The 27,040-nt window shown below is 38.0% G+C and overlaps 1 protein-coding gene and 1 pseudogene across 1 annotated transcript; one reads left to right on the forward strand and one right to left on the reverse strand.

Annotated features, from left to right (window-relative positions):
- Positions 1–22,669, forward strand: part of LOC132637472 (myosin-15-like) — a 47,687-nt pseudogene extending 25,018 nt beyond the window's left edge.
- Positions 22,670–24,905: 2,236 nt separating this feature from the next.
- LOC132635996 (protein OXIDATIVE STRESS 3 LIKE 1-like) lies at positions 24,906–26,782 on the reverse strand. Its single transcript, XM_060352621.1, has 2 exons — positions 26,255–26,782; positions 24,906–25,545 (listed from the first exon to the last, which is right to left on the reverse strand). Exons 1-2 carry the CDS (start codon positions 26,578–26,580, stop codon positions 25,038–25,040), a joined length of 834 nt encoding a protein of 277 aa, XP_060208604.1. The 5' UTR covers positions 26,581–26,782; the 3' UTR covers positions 24,906–25,037.
- Between the last annotated feature and the right edge of the window lie 258 nt (positions 26,783–27,040).

Consider the following 27,040-nt stretch of genomic DNA (forward strand, 5'->3'; position numbering starts at 1 on the left):
GGAGAAGTGCAAGGGAAGGAAGTAGAAGGTTGCGTATGCGAAGTTGATCAGAAAGCAAGTGAGATATGGACGAATAGGGAACTTTATAAGATAGCGAGGAGGAGGCGAAGTTGGCGGTTTCGACGGCAAAAACGGCAGCTTTTGAACGTCTTTACGCTGGACTAGAAGAAAAGGCGGGGATCAGAAATTGTTCAGGCTAGCCAAGGCGAGGGAAGAAGGGCACGCGATGTGGATCAAGTGAAGTGCATCAAGGACGAGCATGGAAAAGTATTGGTAGAAGAGACTCTCATTAGACGGAGATGGCAGTCATACTTCCACAAACTCTTGAATGAAGGAGGGGACAGAGACATCGTGTTGGGAGATTTGGAACATACAGGGAGGCGTCACGATTTTGGGTATTGCAGGAGTATTAAGGTTGAGGAGGTTAAGAGTGCTGTTCGTAGGATGCGCAGGGGAAGAGCGACCAGATCGGACGAGATTCCTGGGGAATTTTGGAAGAGCGCGAGCTCAGTAGGTTTGGAGTGGTTGACTAGGTTGTTTAATGTCATCTTTAAGACGGCAAGGATGCCCGAAGAATGGAGGTCGAGCATAATGATCCCTCTATACAAGAACAAGGGGGATATCCAGAGTTGCAACAACTATAGAGGTATCAAGCTGCTAAGCCATACTATGAAAGTGTGGGAAAGGGTGGTGGAGATGAGGGTGAGGAGAGGCGTGTATATTTCAGAGAACCAGTTCGGATTCATGCCGGGACGCTCAACTACAGAAGCCATCCATCTTATGAGGAGACTGGTGGAGCAGTATAGGGAGAGGAAGAGGGATTTACACATGGTATTCATCGACCTAGAAAAGGCTTACGACAAAGTTTCAAGAGAGATCCTATGGAGATGTTTGGAGGCTAAAAGTGTACCTGTGGCGTACACTAGAGTGATCAAGGACATGTATGAGGGAGCCAAAACACAGGGTAAGGACAGTAGGAGGGGATTCAGAGCACTTCCCAGTTAGGATGAGGTTGCATCAAGGATCAACTCTTAGTCCGTTTTTATTTGCCTTGGTGATGGATGGATTGACGCGACAAATTCAAGGTGAGGTGCCATGGTGTATGCTTTTCGCGGATGACATAGTCCTCATCGACGAGACTCGTAGTGGAGTTAACGCTAAGCTGGAGGGTTGGAGACATACCTTGGAGTCTAAAGGGTTTAAGCTGAGTAGGACCAAGACAGAGTACTTGGAGTGCAAGTTCAGTGAAGCACCTCAGGAGATTGGCGTGGAAGTTAGGCTTGGTACCCAGGCCATCCAGAAGAAAAGTAGTTTCAAGTATCTTGGATCTATCATGCAAGGCAACGGAGAGATTGACGAGGATGCCACACATCGTATTAGGGCAGGGTGGATGAAATGAAGGCTCGCTTCCGGAGTGCTATGTGACAAGAAGGTGCCACTGCAACTTAAGGGCAAGTTCTACAAAGTGGTGGTTAGACCGACTATGTTATATGTGGCGGAGTGTTGGCCAGTTAGGATCTCTCATGTTCAAAAGATGAAAGTTGCCGAGATGAGAATGTTGAGATGGATGTGTGGGCACACCAGGAGTGACAGGATTAGGAATGAGGCTATTCGGGACAAGGTGGGAGTGGCCTCGGTGGAAGACAAAATGCGGGAAGCGAGACTGAGATGGTTTGGGCATGTTAAGAGGAGAGGTACGGATGCCCCAGTGCGGAGGTGTGAGAGGTTGGCCATGGATGGTTTCAGAAGAGGTAGGGGTAGGCCGAAGAAATATTGGGGAGAGGTGATTAGACAGGACATGGCGTAGTTACAGCTTAGCGAGGACATGACCTTAGATAGGAGGGTTTGGAGGACCCACATTAGGGTAGAAGGCTAGTAGATAGTCTCGTTATCCTTCATTATTAATAGGCACATTATCGCAGTAGAATTTCCTGTGCTCTGATTTCTGGTATTATCTGTTATTTCCTGTACTTTGATTATTCTATTCTATCTTATCTGTGTCGTTTTCGTTATTTGCATTTCCATATTGCTTTGAATTTCTTAGCCTATCTGACCTCTTTTTATGATTTTCATTGAGCCGAGGGTCTTTCGGAAACAGCCGTCCTACCTTGGTAGGAGTAAGGTCTGCGTACACTCTACCCTCCCCGGACCCCACGTTGTGGGATTTCACTGGGTGGTTGTTGTTGTTGTTGTTGTATATCATAAGTTACATCTATGCTCCACATGAAAACGCATGTACACTTTTGTCTAAGGATATTTCAGTTTGCATCTTATTTTTGTTTACAGTAAATTTAAGAAATTGATGCTCTTGCTTTTGCTCATTGTGCTTGAGATTCTATATATTTCTCTTGCCCCATTAAAAAAGTGGTGACAAGAACTAATGTTGCACAGCGGAACGTTGTTAGTGAGAGATGCAAGCAAATTCTTTTTATATGCTTTAGTTGAATATTGCCACTATAGGATCTTTAAATATTGATTCAACCCCGTAGATTGCTGCCATGCAGACATTAAGAAAATTGATGTTCCAGGTTTCTGTGGATGAAATTCTATTCCCCTGATTTTCCTATAGTTCAGCTGTTATTTCTTATGAAGAGTTGACACTTATTTTTCCCCTTATTACAGGAAGCTAATGAAGCTGGTGCCCTCCGTTTAGCAAAAACCAAGCTTGAGAGACAGTTGGAGGATCTCACTTGGAGGTTGCAATTAGAAAAAATTACGGGTACTGGTCCAATGGTTAACTTATATGTAAATGATTTTTCTCAAATTAAACATATTTGCTTGCTAATTGGATGAAATATCGTTTGAACATTGTGATGCAGGTATCAAATGAGGAGGCTAAATTAGTGGAAATTTCCAAATTCACAAGACTGTAGAATCTTTAAGCCTCGAGTTAGATGCAGCGAAGCTGGCTGCAGTCAATGAGGTCAATAAGAATGCCGTGCTTCAGAGACAACTGGAATTATACATGAAGGAAAAAGCTGCTTTGGAAAGAGAATATTTTCAGTAACTGAGCTGAGAAATGAAAATACATTTCTGAAGGTCATATCACTGCTTTCTGTATTTGTCTGCCTTAAACTCTGATTACTCATATTTAAATTGGATGATTGATTCCCTTGTGGAAATTTAGTTCTAGATGTTGTGTGCATATTTTAAGCACCACTCTTTCTTGAACTTCATAATGACCTAGTAGTCTCACTCTCTAGAACGGGAAGGCTTTTGCTATACCTTATGGATCTTGATTAGCCAGAAAGTGTATGGGCATAGTACTATATAGCAGCAACAACCTGCACCTCAATCTCACGCCGGTTGCGGTCGGCTTTATAAATCCTCCCGATCCGTGTTGCTCCATTAGACCTATCACAATTCAAGATTTAAATATCTAGACTGAGCACTGGAAGTTCTCAACATACTCTACTGGCATATAATCACGCAGTGCTTTGGCCGTAGTGGTAGGAGCGCATCTTATGATGTGTGGGTTAGGTGCATATTACAGGTTTGAATCCTGCCGCAGCCAAAAGCCTGATATTTAAGTGAAGAAGGATAGAGGGGCGGGTCAATTATCCACCGAGTTCCGAACCATGCGTCCTTGGCCCTCAGTGATTTCTCGGTTATAAAGAAAAAGAACATACTAACATGACTGAACCTTAATCTCAACTAATTGTTGTCACCTATGTGTCTTTTTAATTCGTTGTGCTAAATTTTTCAATAGGTCTGCTTAGGTTTTAAGAGATTATAAGTTTAGAACTATGTGATGTACAATTTATCCAGTGATGTATGAGTACTGGTTTGCTAAAATGTTGCTTTTAAGAGCTCTGTAAGGTGTCAATTTTTCTTTTAAGTGTCAATGAAGGACTTATACTTGCTTTTCTTCTTGCCCCTAGTTCAGGCTTTGGTCTAGTGGTGAGAGCGTAATGCATGATTTGTGGATTAGGCGCATGCCATAGGTTTGAACCTTGCCGTAGACAAAAGCTTAGCATTTAAGTGCAGAAGAGTAGAGGAGCAGGCTCATTATCCAGCAAGTTCTGAACCGTACGCCATTGGCCCTCAGTTATTTTGTCTGGGGCAGGGGTAGCTGGATTTTGGTAGCTGGATATTTCAAGGTTTCTATAACCACGAGAAATTTTGCTGTAACTACTACAAGACCAGATAATCTTATTTGTCATGATTAGCTGATATTTGGCATTGTTTGTATTTAATGACTGATTAAATAAGTTGACAAAGTACTCTGCTTCTAGACAAGTTGCTTGCTTTTGTAGACTAGGACTTTAAAGGTAGACAGTCCTGCTAATTGCTTTTGCTTTAGAGCAGAAAGGGCCTGATCCGCTTGCCGTTACTGCAACCCAGATAGTCAGCAATTTTAAGCTTATAAGAAGGCCCAAAGATTTGCATTGTGGGATACTTATTTTGGTATCTTCTGCAGAGTTCTATGAGCGCCTTGGAGGAGAAGAACTCCGCATTGGAGCATGAGCTACTAAAGGGTAACGAAGAGTCTACTGACACAATTGCCAAGTTGAGAGCAGTTGAAGAAACATGTTCACAACTCCAACAGAACTTAAAAAGGTACATTTTAATAAATCAAAGAGAAGTTATTTGGGGCAATGTCATCACATAGTTAGTCTTCTGCTTCTCTTAGTGGTAAAACTTAATAGATATATTAGGAAATGGAACGATATCTGTATAACTTTGTTAGAAATGTAGATTTTCTGTCTCTATCTACATGCATTTCTGCTGCTGCTACAATATACTTTCTCATAACTGGTTGATTTCCAGATGATTTAAAACTAATGTGTCTTTTCTATATTAGTATGGAGGAGAAGCTCTCAAATTTAGAGGATGAAAACCATATCCTCCGGCAGAAAGCATTGAATGCAACTCCAAGGAGCAATCGTGTTGGTTTTGCCAAGCCTTTTATCGATGTAAGCTGTTATTTGTTAACTTGTAATGTATAACTGAAGATTTTTAGCAAGAAGAAAGGGCTTCTTGTATTTCTAAATGAATATACAATCCATAAGAATGGGTACTTATACATGAGTTCTAAGACTAAATAAGGAAAGACAATATTACACAATCAATTCCTAATCATTTACATCAATACAATATATTCCTAAAATTAAGCTATCAATCTTAATCATCAATATCAAATCAACATCTCAATCTTAATCATTAATACCAAATCAACACTCCCCCTCAAGTTGGTGCAAAGATGTCGCACATGCCCAACTTGCAAACCAGTGTATGAAAAGTCCGTTTGTTGAGGCCTTTAGTAAACACATCAGCTAGTTGTTTTTCTGATGACACGTGGAATAAACTCAAGACACCACCCGTGACTTTTTCTTTGATGAAGTGTCGATCAATTTCAACGTGCTTTGTTCGGTCATGCTGGACTGGATTTCGAGCTATACTGATTGCAGCCTTGTTGTCACAATACAAGGAAAGTTTCCTTTTTTCAGACAATCTCAATTCTTCTAGTAACTTTTGTAACCATAAAAGTTCGCAAACACCCTGGGCCATAGCTCTATATTCTGCCTCCACACTTGATCTAGCAACTACACTTTGCTTCTTGCTTCTCCAAGTGACCAAGTTTCCTCCTACGAGTGTACAATAACCGGATGTAGACCTTCTGTCATCTAAAGATCCAGCCCAATCTGCATCGGTAAAGGCTTCTATTTGGAGGTGACCATGTCTGGAGTAAAGTAGACCTTTTCCTGGAGCAGACTTCAGATACCGCAAAATGTGAAAGACAGCTTGCATATGAGGATCTTGAGGATCATGCATAAACTGACTCACTAGGCTGACTGAATAGGCTATGTCTGGTCTGGTGTGAGAGAGATAAATGAGTCTTCCAACCAGCCTCTGATATCTCTCTTTATCAACTGACTTTCCAACTCCGCTTTGTAGTTTATGATTGCTTTCAATGGGTGATTCTGCTGGTTTGCAACCTGTCATACCTGTTTCTTTCAAGAGATCCAGAATATACTTTCTTTGAGAAATGAAGATTCCTCTTTTTGATCTAGCAACTTCAATTCCCAAGAAGTACTGCAATTTTCCTAGATCCTTGATCTCAAATTCCTGTGCCAACAACTTCTTCAATCGGGTCATCTCCTCTTTGTCATCTCCTGTCATTACTATGTCATCAACATAAACTATGAGAAGAGTGAGTTTACCCTTTAAATGTCGTATAAAGAGGGTGTGATCCGCATTGCTTTGTTGGTAACCAAAGGAGATCATTGCTTTATAGAATCTGTCAAACCAAGCTCTAGGAGATTGCTTCAATCCGTACAAGGCTTTCTTCAGTCTGCATACCTTTCCTTGACTTTGTTTAGTACCAAAACCAGGAGGAATCTCCATGTACACCTCTTCTTCTAAGTCTCCATGAAGAAATGCATTCTTCACATCAAACTGTTGCAGGTCCCAGTCAAGATTAGCTGCACAAGATAGAAGAATTCTAATAGTATTCATTTTTGCAACAGGAGCAAATGTCTCTTGATAATCCACTCCAAAAGTCTGAGTGAATCCTTTAGCCACCAATCTTGCTTTGAACCTTTCAATGGAACCATCAGCTTTATGTTTTACAGTGAAAACCCATTTGCAACCAACCAACTTCTTGTCTGGTGGTGATGCGACAAGTTCCCAAGTCTCATTCTTTGATAAAGCCTTCATTTCTTCCATCATAGCTTGCTTCCACTTAGAATCTGCAAAAGCTTCCCTCCAATTCTGGGGAATAGACACAGAAGAAATAGACAAGGCAAAGGCTCTATAGGAGGGAGATAAAGAATTATAGGAAACGAAGTTGGATAAAGGGTGTTTAGTGCAAGATCTGACTCCTTTCCTGTGAGCAATAGGCAAATCTAACATATTAGGAAGTATAGATAACTCACTAGAAGAAGAAGGTTCGGCTTCGGCAGGTTGCATGATGACTTCTTCTGTTCTATTTCTCCTTGAGTAAGTTATCAAATCAGGCCTATCCAAACGCCCAACAGTCTCCCCCTGAATTCTTTCTCCAATTTCACTTTCCCTTGTGGCAGTAGTTTCAACAATAGAACTAGGAAAAACCATCTCTTCTTCCTTATAATTCTCCCCCTGAAGAGGTGATGGTGTAATACTGAAATAGGGCTCAAATTCCCGAAAGGTAACATCCATACTGACAAAGAATCTCCTAGAAGGAGGGTGATAACATTTGTACCCTTTCTGTGTTGGAGAATACCCAATAAAGACACATTTAAGAGCTCTAGGTTCAAGTTTCCCAGAGTTCCTAGCGTGAACAAAGCAAACACACCCAAATATCTTTGGAGGAACAGTATAGTCATTTTTACCCTTTAAAGCTTCTAAAGGACTCCGAAAATTAAGAGTTTTAAGTGGCATTCTATTGATGAGGTAGACAGCTACTAGAATGGCATCCCCCAGTAAGGCTTTGGCAGATTCATGGTAAACAAAAGGGATCTTGCTACTTCTAACAAATGCCTATTTTTTCTTTCAGGAACCCCATTTTGTGCACTAGTATAAGGACAACTAGTTTGATGGATTATCCCAAAAGACTCCAAGTAAGCTCCAAAAGTTTTATCCATGTATTCTGTGCTATTGTCAGTTCGAAATATCTTTATCTTAGCCTCAAACTGAGTACAAATCATCTTATGAAATGACTTAAAACAGGAGAAAACTTCACTTTTGGCTTTTAACAGATATACCCATGTCATTCTAGTGCAACAATCGATAAAAGTAACAAACCATCGACTACCAGATAAAGAAAGTGTTTTAGTAGGACCCCAGACATCAGAATGAATAGTCGAAAAGGGAATTGTGCTTTTATTGTCACTCAGAGGATGAGAGTTTTTAGTGTGCTTGGCATATTCACATGCATCACAAGACAAAGATTCAAACTCAGTTCTAGAAAATAAACCAGGGTATAATTTTTTTAAAGCAAAAAAAAATGGGTGTCCCAACCGTCTATGCCACTGTATTATTTCTCGGTTGACATCCTTATTTCCTACAAAAAAGGCCTGACCAGAGTCTCGAGTTCCATCGATCAAAGATAAGCCATCATGCAATCTACCACTGCCAATCTTTTTCCCTGTATGAAGGTCTTCAAAAACACAATAATCAGGAAAGAATCTGACACTACAGTTTAATTCTTTGGTGATAGCGCTAACAGATAATAGATTAATAGGAAAATCAGGCACATGAATAATGGATGATAAGGTAATATCAGGAGTACCATTGGCTATTCTGACATAATCCCCTTTGGGACTAGGAGAGTAATTTTGAAGGCCTTTAGAAGAGCCTGTCATGTGTCTATTCGCACCAGAATCAATAATCCAACAATTAAGCTGAACATTAAAAGCAATACCTGACTGCACATAATTGGGGCTAGCAACACTAGAAGAGTCAAGTTTGTTCAGAAGACGGCGAAGATGTTGAACTTCATCTTGAGACAAAGTCTCTCCAGAAGTAGTGTCACCCATATTATCTGGATGGGAAGGGTTAGAATAGGCCTACGACCCGAGAACTGAAAAAAAAAAAATTCCAGAAAAAAATCGCCGGAAAGTTGGCTGCCACGCCGGAATCCTAATTCCGGTGATCGGAAAAAAACAAAACTGATAGGGATAGGCTCAGAATGTTCCAGCAACCCCAACAGAGAAAAATAATCCAGAAACGAACTGAACGGGAGGAGTTTTTTTGCGCGGACAGCCACAAAGAGAGAGAAAACTCGACCTCTTTGATAAAACACGGAACCCTAGTGCTGCGAGGGAGAAAACTCACCTCAAAAAGGCAGCAATGGCTCTGATACCATGAAGATTTTTAGCAAGAAGAAAGGGCTTCTTGTATTTCTAAATGAATATACAATCCATAAGAATGGGTACTTATACATGAGTTCTAAGACTAAATAAGGAAAGACAATATTACACAATCAATTCCTAATCATTTACATCAATACAATATATTCCTAAAATTAAGCTATCAATCTTAATCATCAATATCAAATCAACATCTCAATCTTAATCATTAATACCAAATCAACAATAACCCATGGTAGAGAATTCTTCCTCGCATTCTGTGCCTCTAGATCTAATAAAATTTTGGCCCCTTTGTGCAGAAATTCTCTGGTGCAATCGCTCTGCCCTCTGCTGATCGTAAACCTTCCTTTGTAAGTATCCTTTTTTCTGTCTTAGTTTAAGTACAGAGTTCTATTTCTTGATCTCTAAAGGTCGTGTTTGTTTGTTTAGGAATCTCCTACCCCAACAAAAATCATACCACCTCTTGCTCAAGGATTTTCTGATTCACGTAGAGCTAAGTTGACCAGTGAAAGGCAGCAGGTTGATTTCTGTTTCCAACTAGTGATGATTTATGTTTTTATTGCCATGATTGCTTGGTTATCACTGTTGGGGAGGGTGTAAAGTGTAAGAAAACAGGGGCATGAGTGATGAAGGATAATAAGCATTCTGGTAATAGATGACGATTATTGAGGATTAAATCTCATTACTTTCCTTCTAGTTGTAAAACAACACAAATGAATGATTTAATTTCCCTCGTGAGGGAAAAGTGATGACTCCCCTTGCTTTACTCACCATCCGCCTGCTCCAACTGTAATTTTGGTGGATAACTAGTCTAAAAGGTCTAAGTAATGGTGGCTTTGGTGTGAGCTGCTTTAAAATGAAGTCTCTCTTGCAGGAGAATTGTGAAATTCTTTCACGGTGTATCAAAGAGAATTTGGGATTTAAAGATGGAAAGCCTGTTGCTGCTTGTGTCATCTACAGGTGCCTCATTCATTGGCATGCCTTTGAGTCAGAGAGGACTGCTATTTTTGATTTTATCATTGCCGAAATCAATGATGTTTTGAAGGTAATCTATTTAATGTTCTTGGTTGTAAATGATGTCTGAATTTTATATTCTACTTGGTCTTTGTCGAACTGATGCTTCATTATGTAGTTCTTAACCAGATTTTGCATAAGTGCATTTTTCCAGATTACATTTATATTTTACTCTCTGTTTTTATTCTTGTTGTTACCATCTTATGAGTAAATTCCTAGAACAATTTCTATTTCTGTGGACATTATCTTGGATTTGTCCAAGATTGATACTCCATGGTGCAATCTTGAGCAATGGAGTGCCAAAATTCTAATGCCTGTTTAACCAGTGAATTGACGTTTTTGTCGGATTTGACTACTGTGAGATTAAGCAACATATATGGAACTTTTTGAAGGCCTACCAAGAAGTAGGAGACTTGGAGTTGTGGTTCTAGTCCTAAATCCATTGTGTTGCAGACCTAAAGTGAATAAAAGTGTTCTTTAACAATGTAAGCTTTAAGAAGAGGTGGTTCATACACTATAAAAGGTCCTGGATTCGACCCTTGGCTGCTTATCGACAAAATATTTTCGTATGCTTGGCCCATGAAAAAAAATAAAAATTGGGCCCCACTAATAAATGTGTTTCATCTCTTAATATTTTAAATTGTTAGATGAACTGGTCTAGACAATCTGTTTTGATATGTTAAACCCACCCCTGAAATCCCCCACACCCCCAACCAAATGAGCCCAACAATGGCTTTTTCCCTGTTTCTCTACCTGTGTGACTCAAAACTCTTGCCCTTATGTTTGGAGGTCGAGGGTCCTTACCGCTAGACTATACCTCCCTTGTCAGAGGAGGTTAACCGGTTACACAATTAAGTACAATGTTCTCAAATTTTTTTGCTCATGTGCCTATAATTACTTGCTTACCATGATATGCAACTACATCTGGGTTGGCTTGCTAACCCAGTTTTGAACCACCGTGCTAATTATTGAACTAAATTTGCTCATCGGGTACCTCGAATAACTTGGCTTACCATGATATGTAGCTGCACATCCAGGTGGCTTTCCTAACCTAGTGTGTAGCTATTGCATTAAATGTGCTCATTGAACAAATGACTGTTTTATTCCGAATGAAAGGATAGTTTTTTCCTTTTGGAAAAAATGCATTTCTTAAAAAGATGGTAACTATCTGGTAGTTGTAGACTAGCTAATGTCTTTAGTATCATTCATCTTTAACGAGGTTTTCTCTTTCTTCTATTTTATTGAGCTGCAGGTCGGAGATGAGGATGTCACTTTGCCATATTGGTTATCTAATGCATCTGCACTTCTCTGTCTCCTGCAAAGAAATTTGAGGGCAAATGGCTTCTTCAGTTCGTCTTCTCAGCGTTCTGGAGGTGGTTCTGCACTAAATGGAAGGGTCGCACAAGTAAGTTGTGTAGCTATAGAGGTCGTAAATACAAATCCTGGTATTTGTAATAGTATATCATGTTTCATTGTTATTACTAATATCCAATAATATTTGATCATGATAGCTGGGATTTTTTTGATGAAGTAGTAGGTGGTAATCAACATACATCCCTCTACTTTTAACTATTATGGTTTGTATTCCTATGTAGTTTCTTTATTAATATTAACTTGCATTTTACGAAAATTATGAAATTGAGTCTGAATACTCATAAAAATTGGAGCACCAGGGGTTAGTTTTGCTGCAAAGGTGGAGGGACTTGTGTCTTAGCTTACAAGTTCGAGCATTGCACTAAGTGAACTAAGTCCAACATTTAAGTGGAGAAGAGTAGAAAGGCCAGCACATCATCCCCGAGTTTTGAAGGCTGATTGGCCCAAAGGGTTGGCCATATGGTTTTCTCGGTCATTAAAAAGCTCATAAAAATTGGATTACAATATTGCGAGCCATGCAGCGGTTGGAGTATTCTTTTTGGATAACCAAGAATCCTCAAGGACAAATGGTGCACGATTCAAGACTCGGTGGATAATGGGTCCGCTCCTCTACCTTCCTCCACTTCAAATACCAAGCTTTTGTCTGCAACAAGGTTCGAACCCGTGACATGTGCCTGAAGCACACATCACGCGATGTGCTCTTACCACTAAAGCAAAGCTCAGGGGTGTGGTTGGAGCAGTGTTTAGGATGGCGAAAGGCGAGGCGTGGCGACAAGGGCTCGCCTCACGCCTCATGGCGAGGCGTGGCGTGGCGAGCGCCTTTTAGGAGCAAGGCGAGAATTAACACAAAAAATTAAAATATTAAATATGCATATATAAATACCCAAAAACTCAAATACTCAACAAAATACTAGCATATATTTCAATTGAAAAACTAAAAGTAGATAGTTGATAGTTGATACTAAAGTCTAAAGTTCTCCAACTAGATAGTTAATAAGTCTTAAGGTCCCTAAGTGTTAGCATTAACCAAATTATAACGAAGCAACATCTATTCTTCTTCAAGATCTAAAAATTCTTCAACCACAAGAGTGTTAGCATTATATTGGTTGCCATCTTCTTCTTCCTCAGAGTCTTCATCAAAGAGGGTTCGACTTGAAGAAGCCACCCCTTTATCCTTGTTCATTGAACTTGAACAACTCGCCCTAAGACCATAGATACTCTCCTTACATCCACTTGCCGAAGCAACAATACCCCAAGTCAGACCATCATCTTCTAACTCTTCCTCTGCAAGGTCTTCGGGTGCTCCAGTTACCCATTCATTTACCTCCTCAATATTCTCCAACCTAATTGGATCAATGGTGTCGCGAGCTTTATAATGATGCTTCAATGTTCTATTGTACTTAATGTACACTAGATCATTGAGGCTCAAGTCTATTCCTCTTCTTGGAGTGAATCTGTGTATAAGTTGTAGAGAGTAATTAAAGAATGCTAATAAAATAAGGATAATGTAATTATGTAATATAAAATAGAATAAATCTTCTTCTCTCTCACATGTTCATAGACGCTCCAATTTCTTTCACATCCGGATGCACTACAAGTTAAGCTTAGTACTTTGATAGAAAACTTTTGCAAGGCTGAAAGGCTCAAAGCAGTGATCTGGAAGCTGGTGTCAGGGGAGCAAAATGCCTTCCTTAAGAACAGACAAATCACTGATGCCTCTTTGATTGCAAATGAAATGCTAGATGGCAGATTGAAAGCAGGAACACCTGGGATTTTATGCAAACTAGATGTGGAGAAAGCCTTTGACAAAGTGAGCTGGTCCTATCTGTTAGACATGCTGAAGCAAATGGGTTTTGGAGATAGATGGATTAAATGGATCAAATACAGTCTTTCAACTGTAAAATACTCCATTCTGGTGAACAGGGGGCCAGTGGGTTTTTTCTCTCCTCAAAAAGGAATAAGACAAGGGGATACTCTTTCTCCTTTCTTATTCATTCTAGCCATGGAGGGTCTGAGCAAGATGCTGGACAAAGCCAAAGAAAATCACTGGATTGAGGGCTTCAAGGTGGAAAGCAGGCCAAACAATTCTATCTCAATTTCCCACCTTTTATATGCTGATGATACCCTGATCTTTTGTGGGGCAGAGACACTTCAAGTTCTATATCTTAATCTTACTCTCATGCTATTTGAAGCTATTTCTGGACTTCACATTAACATGATGAAAAGCAAGATCTATCTTGTCAATGAAGTTCCAAACTTGAATATCTTGGCAGGGATCCTGGGGTGTGACATAGGCTCCTTCCCGTCGACTTATCTGGGCCTTCCTTTGGGTGCAAATTACAAAGCAACTGAGGTTTGGAATGGAGTGGTGGAGAAGGTGGAGAAAAGGCTGGTAAATTGGAATATGCAATATCTATCTATGGGAGGAAGGCTGACTCTAATCAATAGTGTATTGGACAGCATACCTACTTACATGATGTCCCTCATTCCAATGCCTTGTGAGGTAAAGGAGCAGCTGGATGGCCTAAGAAGGGCATTTCTATGGGAAGGAAACAGTGAAGATCATAAATTCCATCTTGTCAAATGGGATAAGGTCATAATGCCAAAGGAACAAGGAGGTCTGGGAGAGTCAGAGATCTCAGCAAGCACAACAAAAGCCTTCTTATGGAAGGAAGTGGTGAATGCAAAATATGGCAGGCTAGATGATTGGCGCACCAAAAAGAATACAGCCCCTCATGGTGTTGGCCCTTGGAAGCATATCAACAATCTTCAGTATGACTTCTTCAGGGAAGTATCCTTTAAGGTTGGAAATGGTTCTAAAGTCAAGTTCTGGAAAGACAAGTGGGTGGCCAATCAACCCCTCAGAAACTCTCACCACAGGATATTCCTTTTAGCTGTAGAACCTGACTCATCTGTTGCTGACAATAGAGATGGCAACATTTGGGATATTCACCTTAGAAGAAACTTGCAAGACTGGGAGTTGGAGGTACTAACTGATCTTTATAGGTTACTGGCAAACTACTCAATGAATCCTCAACTTCCAGACAGCTTAAGGTGGGGGAATTCAGAGAAAGGCATCTTCACAGTAAAAGCAAGCTACAACCAGTTGAATGCAGCAGAGGGAGTGACAACTTCATGGCCCTGGAAGCTGGTTTGGAAGACAAAGCTCCCCCCCAAAGTTAAATGTTTCACCTGGACAGCTCTTTACAATGCTATTTTAACCCAGGACAATCTCATGAAGAGAGACATTACAGTGGTGAGCAGGTGTTTTATGTGTCACAACAGCCTAGAGACTGTAAACCATTTGTTACTGCATTGCCCTGTGGCAGCTGATCTTTGGACTGTGTTTTTGGCTATTTCTGGAATTAGTTGGACAACCCCCTTCAGTCTAAAGCAAGCAGTTGAAAGTTGGAGTTTGTGGAAAGTGGACAAGTCCATCAAGAAGATCTGGCAGATGATTCCAGCATGTATTTTTTGGTGTATATGGACAGAAAGGAACAAAAGATGTTTTGATGGGATCTCAGCTCCTAACTGCTCTCTTAGGCCCAAGTGTTTGATGAATCTTTTTAGTTGCAGCAATCTTTCCCCTGTAAATGATGTCATTCCCCTTTTAGATTTTATCAGCTCACTCTCAGTGGCTTAACTGCCTTGAGTTTTTGCTTCTGGTTCTTAACTCCCAGCTCATACTAGTTTTTTTTTTTTTTTTTTTTTTTGCAGTATTTGGAGTTATAACCATATGATTTGTAATCATTCACGCATCTTCTTGATGCCTTTTTAATGCAACAACTAACTTAAAAAAAAAAAAAAAAACTTTTGCAAGCTGGAACATGGTTATAATATTGCATCCACCATTCGACTACGGAAAAAATATTTCAAAAAGTATTAAGTATAAAGAAATCAAATAAGTTATAAAGACAACTAAAACAACTAACTTACCTGGTGACAAACGGTCTCTAGCTCTAATGGCAGATTCCTTACCAAATGTCCCATCTGCTCTTGCCCGGTCTCACCAAATTTCTTTCATTTGTAAACTTCCTCATCAAGTTTAATAGCAATGGCCTTTGACTGATGTAAGCATACATCTTAGTAGCCTTGCTAAAAACTACAAAAGAAATACCAAATAGTTATTAAGTATAAATTGTAAAATGTAACACTTTGATGCTATAGCACAAGTACACAAGTCAAAACTATATTAAAGTTACCTGAAGCATACGGGTTGATCTTGAAAATGTCACCAAATATCAAATTGATACAATTGGCAGCACATGGAGTCCAATAAATATGTGGGAATGCACAATGCATCATTTGACCTGCTTTTACATTCTCACTAGCATTATCGGTAACCACTTGTACAACATTATCCTTTCCAATTGACTCAATAGTCCTCTCAAACAAGCTGTACATTTTAGTGGAATCCGTAGAAGAGTGGCTAGCATCATATGATCCAAGAAACAAACTACCTTTTGGAGAGTTTACCAAGAGCCTGTTTGGATGGGCTTATGCCTGTAAGCTGTTTGCAGCTTATAAGCTAAAAAAAATAAGTTGGGGTAGTCTAACTTATTTTTTTTGGCTTATAAGCTGTTTTCAGCTTATAAGCTGCTTTAGATAAGTTAAGTCAAATGGGCCCAATTATTTTTTTGAGTTTATTTTATGCACAAAATGACTTTAAGCTGGCCAGCCAAACACTCAAAAAAGCTGAAAACAACTTATAAGAAACTTATAAGCCAATCCAAACGGGCACCAAAACATTGATGACCATTTTTCCATTCTGTGCTGTCCATTTAGCCATCATAATGGAACATCCAAACTTGCTCCATTGCACTTTATGTTCCTCCACAATCTTGTCAACCTTCTCCACCTCTTTTTGTAGATAAGTAACTCTAACTTCGTGATAGGTTGGAGGCTTCATATTAGGGCCATATTCTCCTATGTAGTCAATGACTTTTTTAAAACTTTTGGCATTGACACAATTAAAACGGAGCCCTGCATCGTAGACCCATCTTGCAAAAGCACCTACAACACGATCCTTTAAAAGCTTCCGGGATCTTTCATTACTCAAACTGTCACCTGCCCCTTCCTTTGGCTTCTGTGGATAATAAAGATTCATAGGACCTTTCGTCCCGGTGTTCCTTTTTTGAGTTTTGGAGGGGGGAGGCATCATTTCATTAACTTCATCCATATCATCATCACTATCATCCATATGATCAGCCACACATGTATCGAAATTCATTTGTGTTTTTGCCACATTCTTTTGTTCCATATAAGCTCTTATTTCCGCCTTAACTGTTTCCGGACATCTTTTACACGCTTTAGAATTTGTTCCGATACCAAGTAAATGTTGTTTGTGCTGGGTTATTCCACCCTTGCTACCTTTTTCACAAAAATTACATATAACTTCATGCTGAGTTGGACCTTTTCTACCAAAATTCCACCCTATATCTCTCCTATCGGAATAGGATGTCATTATTGAAATCTGTTTATATAACAATAGAAGGCAAAAATTAATGAAAAATGAAAAAATAACTGCCGGAATTGGGTCACCAGCCGGCTGCCGGAAAGTCAGATCTGCCTGGAAAAGGCTAATCTGCGGCCGGAAAAAGCCAGCCAGGCCGGAAAGAAAGAAGAAATACAAGAAAGAAGGAAAAAGAAGAAGAAGAAGAAGAAGAAGAAGAAGAAGCAGCTTACCTGAAAGTGGCGGAAACTGAAGGTGGCTCTGCTGCTGCTGGTGGAAGTTGGAATAAGAAGAAACCAAAGAAGAAGGAGGAGACGCAGCTGCTCTGGAAAAATGATGAAATAAAATCCTAGAAATAATATTTTACTGTTTATTCTCAATATGTTTTTAAAAAGTCAGCTCTTTTTTAAAAAAAAATCAAAAGGCGACGCCTTGCTCGCCATACACATTCGCTTCGCCATGCTCGCATTTCTGAAACTGCCACGCCTTAGCTGGCTATGGCGAGGCAGGCTCGCCTTGCCACGCCTCACGCCTTTTGGCGTAAGGCGTTCGCCTTTCATAACACTGGGTTGGAGTACCTTTTTATCAGCCTAGTGTTATTCCAGCCTGTATGGATCTCATCAGTTTACCGTCTTCTTTCCCACAACTCTATGCTAGAACTTTTTTGATGACTTCTTCTTCACTTGTTGGAAAAAGCTCTATCGGTGTGGCCAATGAGTCATGTTGCTGTTGTCTATGACGTACCTGAATTCTGTTCATCTTTAACAAATCTTCCTTTACGTCCACCTTGATCTGTCTCCTTTCTTTTCCCTTTTGCTTTTCGGGGGTCCTGAGGATTGGGGAAGGCTATCTGTGTGCTCATTTGAAATATTTCTATCTGTTGTTTCTGGGGTTGTCACGTTTGATGAAATTACATCTTATAGTTTAGGGGGTGGGGGCAGATAGAGAAGTTTAAAATGGCCGGAACTGGGTTACAACCAACTATGTGTCCATATAGTGTGCGTGTGTGCCGTGTATATATTCATTATCACTGGGTTGTGCTTTATCCTTATCAAACCTGCTATGATTGTCGTTGTCTCTTTTGCATTTATCATCATTCAAATTGCTGGATAACGATAAGAAGACCTAAACAGGTTTTTGTATTTTCACGTTCTTCAGAGTTTAAAGTCGCCCTTGAAATTTTTTGGATCGGAGGATGGAATGTCACATATGGAAGCAAGATATCCAGCTTTACTGTTTAAACAACAATTAACTGCATGTGTAGAGAAGATATTTGGTCTGATTCGTGATAATTTGAAGAAGGAAATATCCCCATTGCTGGGTCTGTGCATTCAGGTGCGCTCTTCTTGCCTCACAAATAGTTTTCTATGCATGTGCATGTCATCTAATTCAGCAGTTGAACACTGTCTTTCAGTACTTAATGCCTTTTAAAGAACTGATTACCCAAGTCAGGATTGTTTTCTTGTTGAAATCTACTGATTCTGCAATCACTAGTTAGTTAGGTCGTGAGAAGACCTGCCTACTGCTTTAACTCCTTTTTTTGGCATTAATTATAGGTAAGTAGTGATAAATGAATGAGGGTTGTAGAAAGAGTTTTTGGTGAACGCTTTTGCTTTCAGCCTTAAATGCTCCGGGGACTTTCTTTTCTGCTTCAGGCACTTTGATTGTAATTTGGTGTCTGAACTTATTCAAAAGCAATATGTGAAAATAAAGAATGCTTATGATTACCAAGTACAATAAAATCAGTTCATTCGAGATGCAATTGAGAAATTATATTATTTAATATCGTTCTCACATGAATTTAAATGAAGTGTGACATGATTAGTGAAGATTCAAATAGCTGACTCAACTTGCTTGGGGTTGAAGCATAGCAGTAGTAGAACACAATTTCGTTTTTACTCGAGTAATGTTTGCTCAGTCTTATCCAAAAAGGATTAAGATGTAATCCTCCTTGGCAGCATCTTGTAACCCTCGGACAGGTTGATGAGAATTTGTACATTCGATATGAGCGGACTCCCAGAAGTATCAGACCGGGTCATTTATAAATAAGCTTGGGAAATTTCTAAATGTTGATGGTTTCATGTTCTTTCTGTAGTTAAGCATGATATTTGCATCACCTGATAGGCTACCTTTTTTCGTTTGAGACTGCAACTTTAATTTTTCATATTTGTGGTCGTGTGTAGGCTCCAAAAATCCAGCGGGTGCACGGAGGCAAATCAACTAGATCACCTGGTGGTATTCCTCAACAGGCACCAAGCAGTCAGTGGGATAGCATCATCAAATTCCTGGATTCGTTCTTGAGTCGCTTACGTGGAAATCATGTATGCATAACATTCTCATCCTCTCTTAGCTGTGTCTTTTTGTCACTCTTCATTGAGGTTGCAGTATTGCATTGGCGAAGAATTTCTTTGATGCAATTTTTATATGCGGAGCTTGTAGTTGCATTTAATGTTGCAAACTCCTTTTTATTGTTATTCCGTTTATGTTGTTTACTGTCTCTAGGCATAGTATAAACTGGTTTTACTTATTTCTATTGCAACAACTGTTTTTTTTTATTCTCTCTATTCAAGTTGAATGTTCTGTTTGACTCTCTCTCTCTCTCTCTCTCTCTTTTTAAGAATACAATTTTGGCTATGAATAGTGAAAAAGGAGGGATAGCCTAGCGGAAGGGGTCTTCAACTGTGAAGTTGGTGATTCGAGTCACCAAGGAAGCAAAGTGGGTGTAGCCACTTTTTGGGGGCTTTGGGGTTTATCGTATCTCGGGAAAAAATCCGGTCCTGACTAGTCTGGTTGAGTTTATAGTTTGTGATTCACATTATGGTGCTGGTCCTAAGTGTAGGGTAGTGGTTAGTTTTTGGCTCTTAAGAGTTAAGATTATGGATGTGTAGAATGGAGCCCATTAAACTTTTTATGTGTACTCTTCATTTGCATTGTCTGAGCTCTCTATTTTGTGGGCACCGAAGTTAAGATGAGAGATAAGTTTCGTTCTTTTTAAATGTAAGACGTTCCGGCGCTAAGGTTTTTTTTTTTTTTTTGGGGGTTGAAAATGTAGAACTTTCTAGCAGTGTGGTCTTTTAGAATGATAATTAAAATATTGAAGAGTGTGAGAGAAAATTTCCCTGTAAATAATTTAAATTACAGCAGTCTGGTGGGTCAAACAGTGTATATACTAGGAAATAATCCATTTTTGGGAAATGCTACTTTGGTACAGCCAGATGAATAACATGCCAATCAATTTAAAAATGAGTTAGTAGGAATTGTGCGGCATAGTACGATTTTAAAAATATATATTATGCTTCACAAAGGACGTGCTACGCAATTGGACTTTCATAAAAAGAAGATGCAGGGCATGAGATAGGATGTTCAGATGGTTCAGAATATAAATATTGTCTTCAGAAAACATTGAGAGGGCAGTTCCTCGTATAAAATGCCTTTATACAAAAAGCCATGTTCACAAGTATGCATCAGATATCTGTGTCAGGTCATTTAGTTTGCAACGTGCGCATGCTGTCTTATCATTTTCTCTGTGTTACATGAGGATGCATATTGATCACCTTTAGTGACGTATTAGTTTGCAATGTGCAAATGCCTTATTACAGCTTGCCTCTTGGTCTATATCAGTGCTCCCTGAGGATTCCTGATCACTTTAATGATGAATCAGTTGCTCCTTCTTAGTTTTCCTTTTCGTCTATTTTGTATAGCTGAATAACCTCCAAAACTTTCAATGAGAGGTGATATCTTATTTTGTTGGTGTTGCTTTAAAAAAGCCTGTATTATGCTTTTTCTGATAACCGAGAAATCCCGAGAACGTATGAGCACGGTTCAAAACACGGCGGATAATTGGGTTGCCTCTATTATTCTCCACTTATATATCGGGCTTTTGTCTGCCATAGGGTTTGAACCTGTGACATGTGCCTAACCCACTCATACAAGGTGCACTCTTACCACTAGACCAAAGACCTGGAGGTAAGCTTGTATTATGTTTTTGTGACACTTGCACCCGCATCATTGATGGTATACTGCAAAAGATTAGTGTGGGGGTGATAGGAGGATGTCTGCTTTTTCTAGTTTCTTCCTTGTTACTTCAAAACTTGCAATTTCCTTCTCTTGTCAATTTACTGTCTTGATGTATTTCCAGGTGCCTTCGTTTTTCATCCGCAAGCTGACAACCCAGGTTTTTTCCTTCATCAACATATCTCTTTTTAACAGGTATCATGATCTTTCAAACATCTTTTTCTTAATCCTTGTCTTTTTTCTTTTGTGGAAATAAAGCTTCTGATTGTCTTTGGTCTTAAAATGTACAAGTCTTTTACTCCGACGAGAGTGTTGCACATTTTCAAATGGAGAATATGTGAAGTCCGGGTTGGCAGAACTAGAAAAATGGATAGTCAATGCAAAAGAAGAGGTATTAAGAAAGACATTTTTTTTCTTGTGCGTTCTCCAATGTAGATGTTGAACTGAGAAAGAACTACGCGGGTGCTGAATTTAGTTTGCAGGTACATCTTGGCATGAACTAAATTATATCAGACAAGCCGTTGGATTTCTGGTAGAAGCTATATCCTTGCTAATAGCTCTTTAATATCTGAAAGTTTTACTGTGAACTATAAGTTTTATTCGTTGCGACTATGTAGGTAATACATCAAAAGAGGAAGAAATCATTGGAAGAGATAAGACAGGACCTTTGCCCGGTAAGAAATAATACCCCAAAATGTCATTGTGATGTTAATCTTCTTTGCAGACTGAATATCCCTAATACGTCATGTTGGACAGGCATTGACAACCAGACAAATTTATCGAATTAGTACCATGTATTGGGATGACAAGTACGGAACTCAAAGTGTGTCAAATGAGGTAAGTGTTTCAATGCATTTCTCCTAAGTCTGTTTTCCGGGTATGTTTTCGTTCATAGGTGTATGAAACTGTATACTCTGTAGGTTGTCGCACAGATGAGGGAGATTTTAAACAAGGATTCTCAGAATCTAACATCTAACTCATTTTTGTTGGATGATGATCTGAGGTAAAAGCTCTAGCTGCGCTGCTATTCCAGCATTTTTTCGTTTGGGATATGCCTATCCTAAGATATCTAGTTAATTGTTCTGTCAAAGTCAAATAGTAAATTGTTGTACTGTTCAGTGCTGATGGTATCATTGAGATATAGCAATATTTTAATCATGAGAAGTAAGTTTGTTCTATATAGATGCTTGTCCTGGTTTCATAAATGCTTGATAACATTTAGTTTAGCATACTAAATATTGAAGCATAGGATAAGAACCAGATTGTAGGACATGTCAATTTTGCAAATTCCATTCTGTTTGACATTGATCAAGCATTTTGCTTATTAAATGAGTCCATAAGGTGCAAGCTTCATATCAGTTGCCTGGTTTATGGAGAACTCATTTCATCATTTGTCGGTTGCCTTTGTTAATTATTTCTTGCTGCTTGCAGTATTCCGTTCTTAACAGAAGACATTTATATGGCACTTCCCGAGTTAGATCCCTCACTTCCGGAGCTGCCAAAGTTCCTATCTGAATATCCGTCGGCGTTACTTATGATGCAGCAGACAAAGTAAATTCTCTTTGTGCATGTTTGGTGTATTCTTTTCTGGTACAACTCTAGCATTGTCCACTCGCGATGTGCAGCATCTACCAACTCTTGCCTGGGGAAAACTGCATCTGAAGTTGGGAACTGATTCCTGGAGATGCTGGAGAAGTTGTCGGCCAAAAACAAAATCCCTTCAGATTGTTTACACGACTGTCTAGGTCTAGAGTAGAATCTGTACAGCATTAGGCGTAGTTAAGTCAGAAGGCTTCCTATTTTTTCGGAATGCCGCCCTTTTTGAGCTCTGTATATTTGTCATGTTGGTTATTTCATTGTTGTATGCTTCCTGTCTTAGAAGTTTTCAAGGCACTTGCCATGTTAGAAATGTAGCCATATCTCCTTTACCTCACTTCAACCATCTCTATTCCATGTACTAATTGTAGGCTTGTATTTGTTGATGTACATTTGGAAAATTATAAAAAAATCTTTCATTTTGTAACAGACGCTACCATTCAAGTTCTTGTACATTTGTTCCCACTCCCTGAAGTGTAAATACCGAGCTGAGGTTGCATAGTTCGGCAAGTGTGTTCTCTCTTGCACCCGGTTCTAAGGATTGATGATTGGATTTGATTTACTTTTTCATTTACTTGAGTTTTTTTTTTTTGACTTCTCAGAACAGCAATTTATTATAGGGTCTATTTAGCTGAATGATGTAGAAATTGGTATGACAATTATCCATGAATAATATTGTTTGAAAGATGAGGTCTTGTCTTAGATTTTGGTTCTCTTGTTAGTTTTCCTTTTATCCCTTTAATGCGTTGCATAGGGACTCAGCTTTGATGAAAGCATCTGAGCCAGTATTCACTTTCCTGTAAAGCCCTATATCCTTAGCATGCGTTTTCCAATACTACTTTAGAGAAATTGTGTAATTAAGCACCTCTAGCAGACGGGTGACTAGTCAATTTTGAATGAATTTGTTGTCATTACCTTGGTCAGACTGATCTAATTTTTTTTAAAAAAAATCCCATTTTATGTGATGCTATAACTTTGAGTGAAACAATTTTCTGAGTTGCGATTTTCTTTAATATCTTGCTAATTGTAAAATGTATGATTTACATTTTTCTTTATGTCTAGCTATATAACTCTTAAGTTTGTCAAAAGATTTCTTTTGAACACCTCAATTGAGGCAATAACGTATTGATCATTGGATGTGTGCTCGAAGTGTGCATATTAGACACAAAGGGCTGACATGAAACATATTGTCTTTTACTCAAATTAACTGTTCAGCAAAGGTATATACTGAAAATACGAAGTCTTGCTGGGAAATGTTTTCCGGCCATTCTCTCTCTTTGAAATAATCACCATGTTCCGACTATCAGAGTTGCCAATAAGTTGTGGCTCAGTTGAGGTGTTTAAATGAAAAATTTATAAGGGGTGCTTATGTATTCTGCCATTTTCTATTTAATTTCGCTTGATGTAAATTTTATAAGATTTTAATAAATCGTTTGGAATCACATGAATTGGAAATATTCAAACCTTATGATACTCCTAATCCGCAGTATCCTTATTTTGGTAGGTAGGATAAAAATAAAATAATGCTGCATATATTGTAGTCTTTTGGTTCAAGCGAATAAAATCTGTTTCTCTGTCAGCATATTATCCCGTGGCAGCCCACTCACAAGGAAAACAGTGTCAGATAAGTAATCTGTTGGCTTTTGGGGATGGTCACTTTTATTGGGTGCATCTCCAATTCATTTCACTATTTTTTATACTAAAATGGTATAAACATTAAAATGGTGTAAATTAGTTGCACCAAAAAAGAATATTCCTTTATATTCTTCTCTCTTTTATATTATTTTCTTTTACTTAAATTTTATTTTTATCGTGTTGTGCAGTATAATACACGATGTTAATATATCATGTGCAGTATATATCATGATGTTAATTTATAAAACTTACACTTCAAATTTAAGATGTAAAATTAATATTATAAAATATTACATAAAAAATAATTAGGTATATTAGGAATCTAAAATTATAAATTAAAATTTATAATATGTTAAATTAAAAGTGTTATATAATAAAAAATAATAATAAAATATTAATGAATAGTAATGATGTAGATGAATAGGTATATTAGGAATCTAAATGTAAAAATTAAAATTTATAATATGTTAAATTAAAAGTGTTATATAATAAAAAATAATAATAAATTATTAATGAATAGTAATGGTGCAAAAAATAGTGCAATGAATAGATATATTAGGAATCTAAATGTAAAAATTAAAATTTATAATATGTTAAATTAAAAGTGTTATATAATAAAAATATAATAATAAATTATTAATAAATAGTAATGATGCAAAAAATAGTGCAAGGTTAGTGTTTCAAAACACATTTTTTTGCACCAAAAGGTTATTGGAGATGACCTGAAGGTCCTTTCTCCATTAAGAAACCATAAAAGCCATATGGGCCCTACCATAGGATTAAAAAGCTCTTAAAGTTTTTCTTGTCCTCCTACATTTTACTATAGGCATGATAGGATAATTGACAGCCTGCCAGTAGTTTCACCTCATATATGTTATTAATAATGTTAAAGAACATTATCTCTCATGTTCATCCTTTGAAGCGATGACTTGATATATCTACTGTACGCCTATTAACTAAAACATGTGGATGGTCAACTAATTGACAGACTGCGGGAGTAGTTGGCCTTATCTAGTTAGAAAATAGGATGTTATCCAACACATTTCAATCTTGATGCTTCTATTCACCATGTTCCTTAAATTCTTGAATCCTCTTTGCTAAATGAACAGAAGAAGAAATTCTGTTTATACAAATTCTTGAACAAGAACTTGTCCAAATGCTCAAGTTGGCTCCTTTTCTACTTTGGTATTAACAGGAGGACTTGTTGTAACAGAAACAAATTCACACTGCTGTAAATCAGCCAAAGAGAAAGATCTCCAACCCGAGAAATTCCCACGAGCTAATGGCGATAAACAAGGAGAATTATTCGATACATTACAATAGTTGTGGTTGTACTCTTTGAAATGAGGATTAAGACGCGAGACAAATGGAGCAGGTGATGTTGAGAATGAGTTTGTGGAGCTTTCACAAATGTTGCTAAGACCTGAAGAACAATTCATAGCTGCTGCTAGTGCCAATGAGGTTCTACTAGAATTTGTCACTCTTTTTGAGATGCCACCTCTGTTCTTGTTACTCTCCCAAGCTAAACCGCAAGCCAATATGTTTCTTCTTTTCTTAATATAGGCATTTTCTGGCTTTGCAATTTCTTTCATGGAGGATGAAGATGAAGCTTCTCTTAAACTAGTGAATGATTTTGACTTCCCATTATAGAACCTTGAGATACCCTTTCTGCAAATATCATACAATATGCTCATTAAAACAATGGTAAGGAATTGATGCCCAGAATAACTCATAGGAATCCAGATCTATATGAAAAGATTGGATCAAACAAATTAAAAATTGATTTTCTAGGGACAGGTTCCTACAAGAAAAGGCATATCATGAGAATCATTTTCAGTAAGTAAAGCCTGAAAAAATGCCATTAAGAAAAGAAGCTGATTCTAGATTTCTTCTACTGGAGTCTTGGAAGATTATCACTTTCTCAATAAGTAGTATTGAAAATTCAAAAGGGGAACACAAACAAGAAAAAATAAACAATAAACTGAACAAAGAAACTTGTCTCTTTTTTTTTTTTTTTTTTTGTGGTAAGTAGGAGAGTATAATATTGGTGAATATGCTAAAGAGTCTGGAATTTCCTAAATAAAAGTTAAATTCCAGCTAATTAGGAACCCCTCAATAAAAAAAATCCAGCTAATCTAGAAGAGATCACTAAAAAGGAAAAACATCAAAAAATTGAAAAGAAAAAAAAAACATCACCACTGGCTAGATGAGTTTCTTTCTAAAGATCTTAAAACAAAATCAAGTAAAACAGAAACATATAAGGTTAATAAAAACATTGCATGCTTTATTTTTCTTTTCTTTGAGTGTTTTTTTTTTTTTTTTTTTGGCAATTTCAGGATATGAGAAAACAGGAAAAACAAAAAGCTGAAAAAAATACCTGATTGGTAGAACTTCCTGTAGAGCTTCCATAGAACTCAAAGGACCTTTATAAGAACTCTGTACTTCATCAGAATCATCTTTTTTCTCCATTGATCCATCAGATATATCACTATTTTTCCCAATTGATGATGATGAAGAACTGCATGAATTCAATGCCTTCTCTTCATTCATTTTCCCTTTAAAAACCACATTTTTATTACCACAAAAAAACCTCTCATCTCCTTTAAATGTATCTTTTGGATCAACAGACATAGACGATAATGCATGCATAAATCCAGATGAACCTTCAACTTCCCTTTTCTCCATCATCATACTTACAGACATTTTCCTTTTTATTTGTTTTCCCTTCTGCTTTAGATCACACAACAATTAAATAAATAATCACATTAAAAACACAAAACCAAGAAATCTTGGAGACTAGAGAAATGGGGTTTCAGAAAAAAGGCTTAGATCTTTGAAACAAGAAAACAAGAAGAAGAAGAAGGGGAAAATAGAGGAGACATATCTTGTTATATAATAGTACTAAGATGACGAGTTATCACTTTGTTTTAAAAAATAGGCTTAATACCTAGATGGACCCTTAAACTTGACATGTTTTGTAAGATAGGCATATAAACTTATAAGGTGATCAGATAGACACTTAAACTTACTCAAAGTGTATTTTTCAAGTTTTTCAGTTGTTTTGAAAATAAAAACTATATTTTTCAAACACTCACAATTTTCATGGCCAAACAAGCCCTAAATATATCACAAAATATTTTTTTTAAAATGCAAAAATAAGGCA

This window comes from Lycium barbarum, chromosome 4, assembly GCF_019175385.1.
Source record: "Lycium barbarum isolate Lr01 chromosome 4, ASM1917538v2, whole genome shotgun sequence".
NCBI classification, from domain to species: Eukaryota; Viridiplantae; Streptophyta; class Magnoliopsida; order Solanales; family Solanaceae; genus Lycium; species Lycium barbarum.

Coding starts and splice junctions, on each gene's coding strand:
- LOC132635996 (XM_060352621.1), bottom strand. CDS start 26,580: ATGTCTGTAAGTATGATGATGGAGAAAAGGGAAGTTGAAGGTTCATCT. Junction 25,546..26,254: donor CAGGAAGTTCTACCAATCAG/GTATTTTTTTCA, acceptor TGATATTTGCAG/AAAGGGTATCTCAAGGTTCT.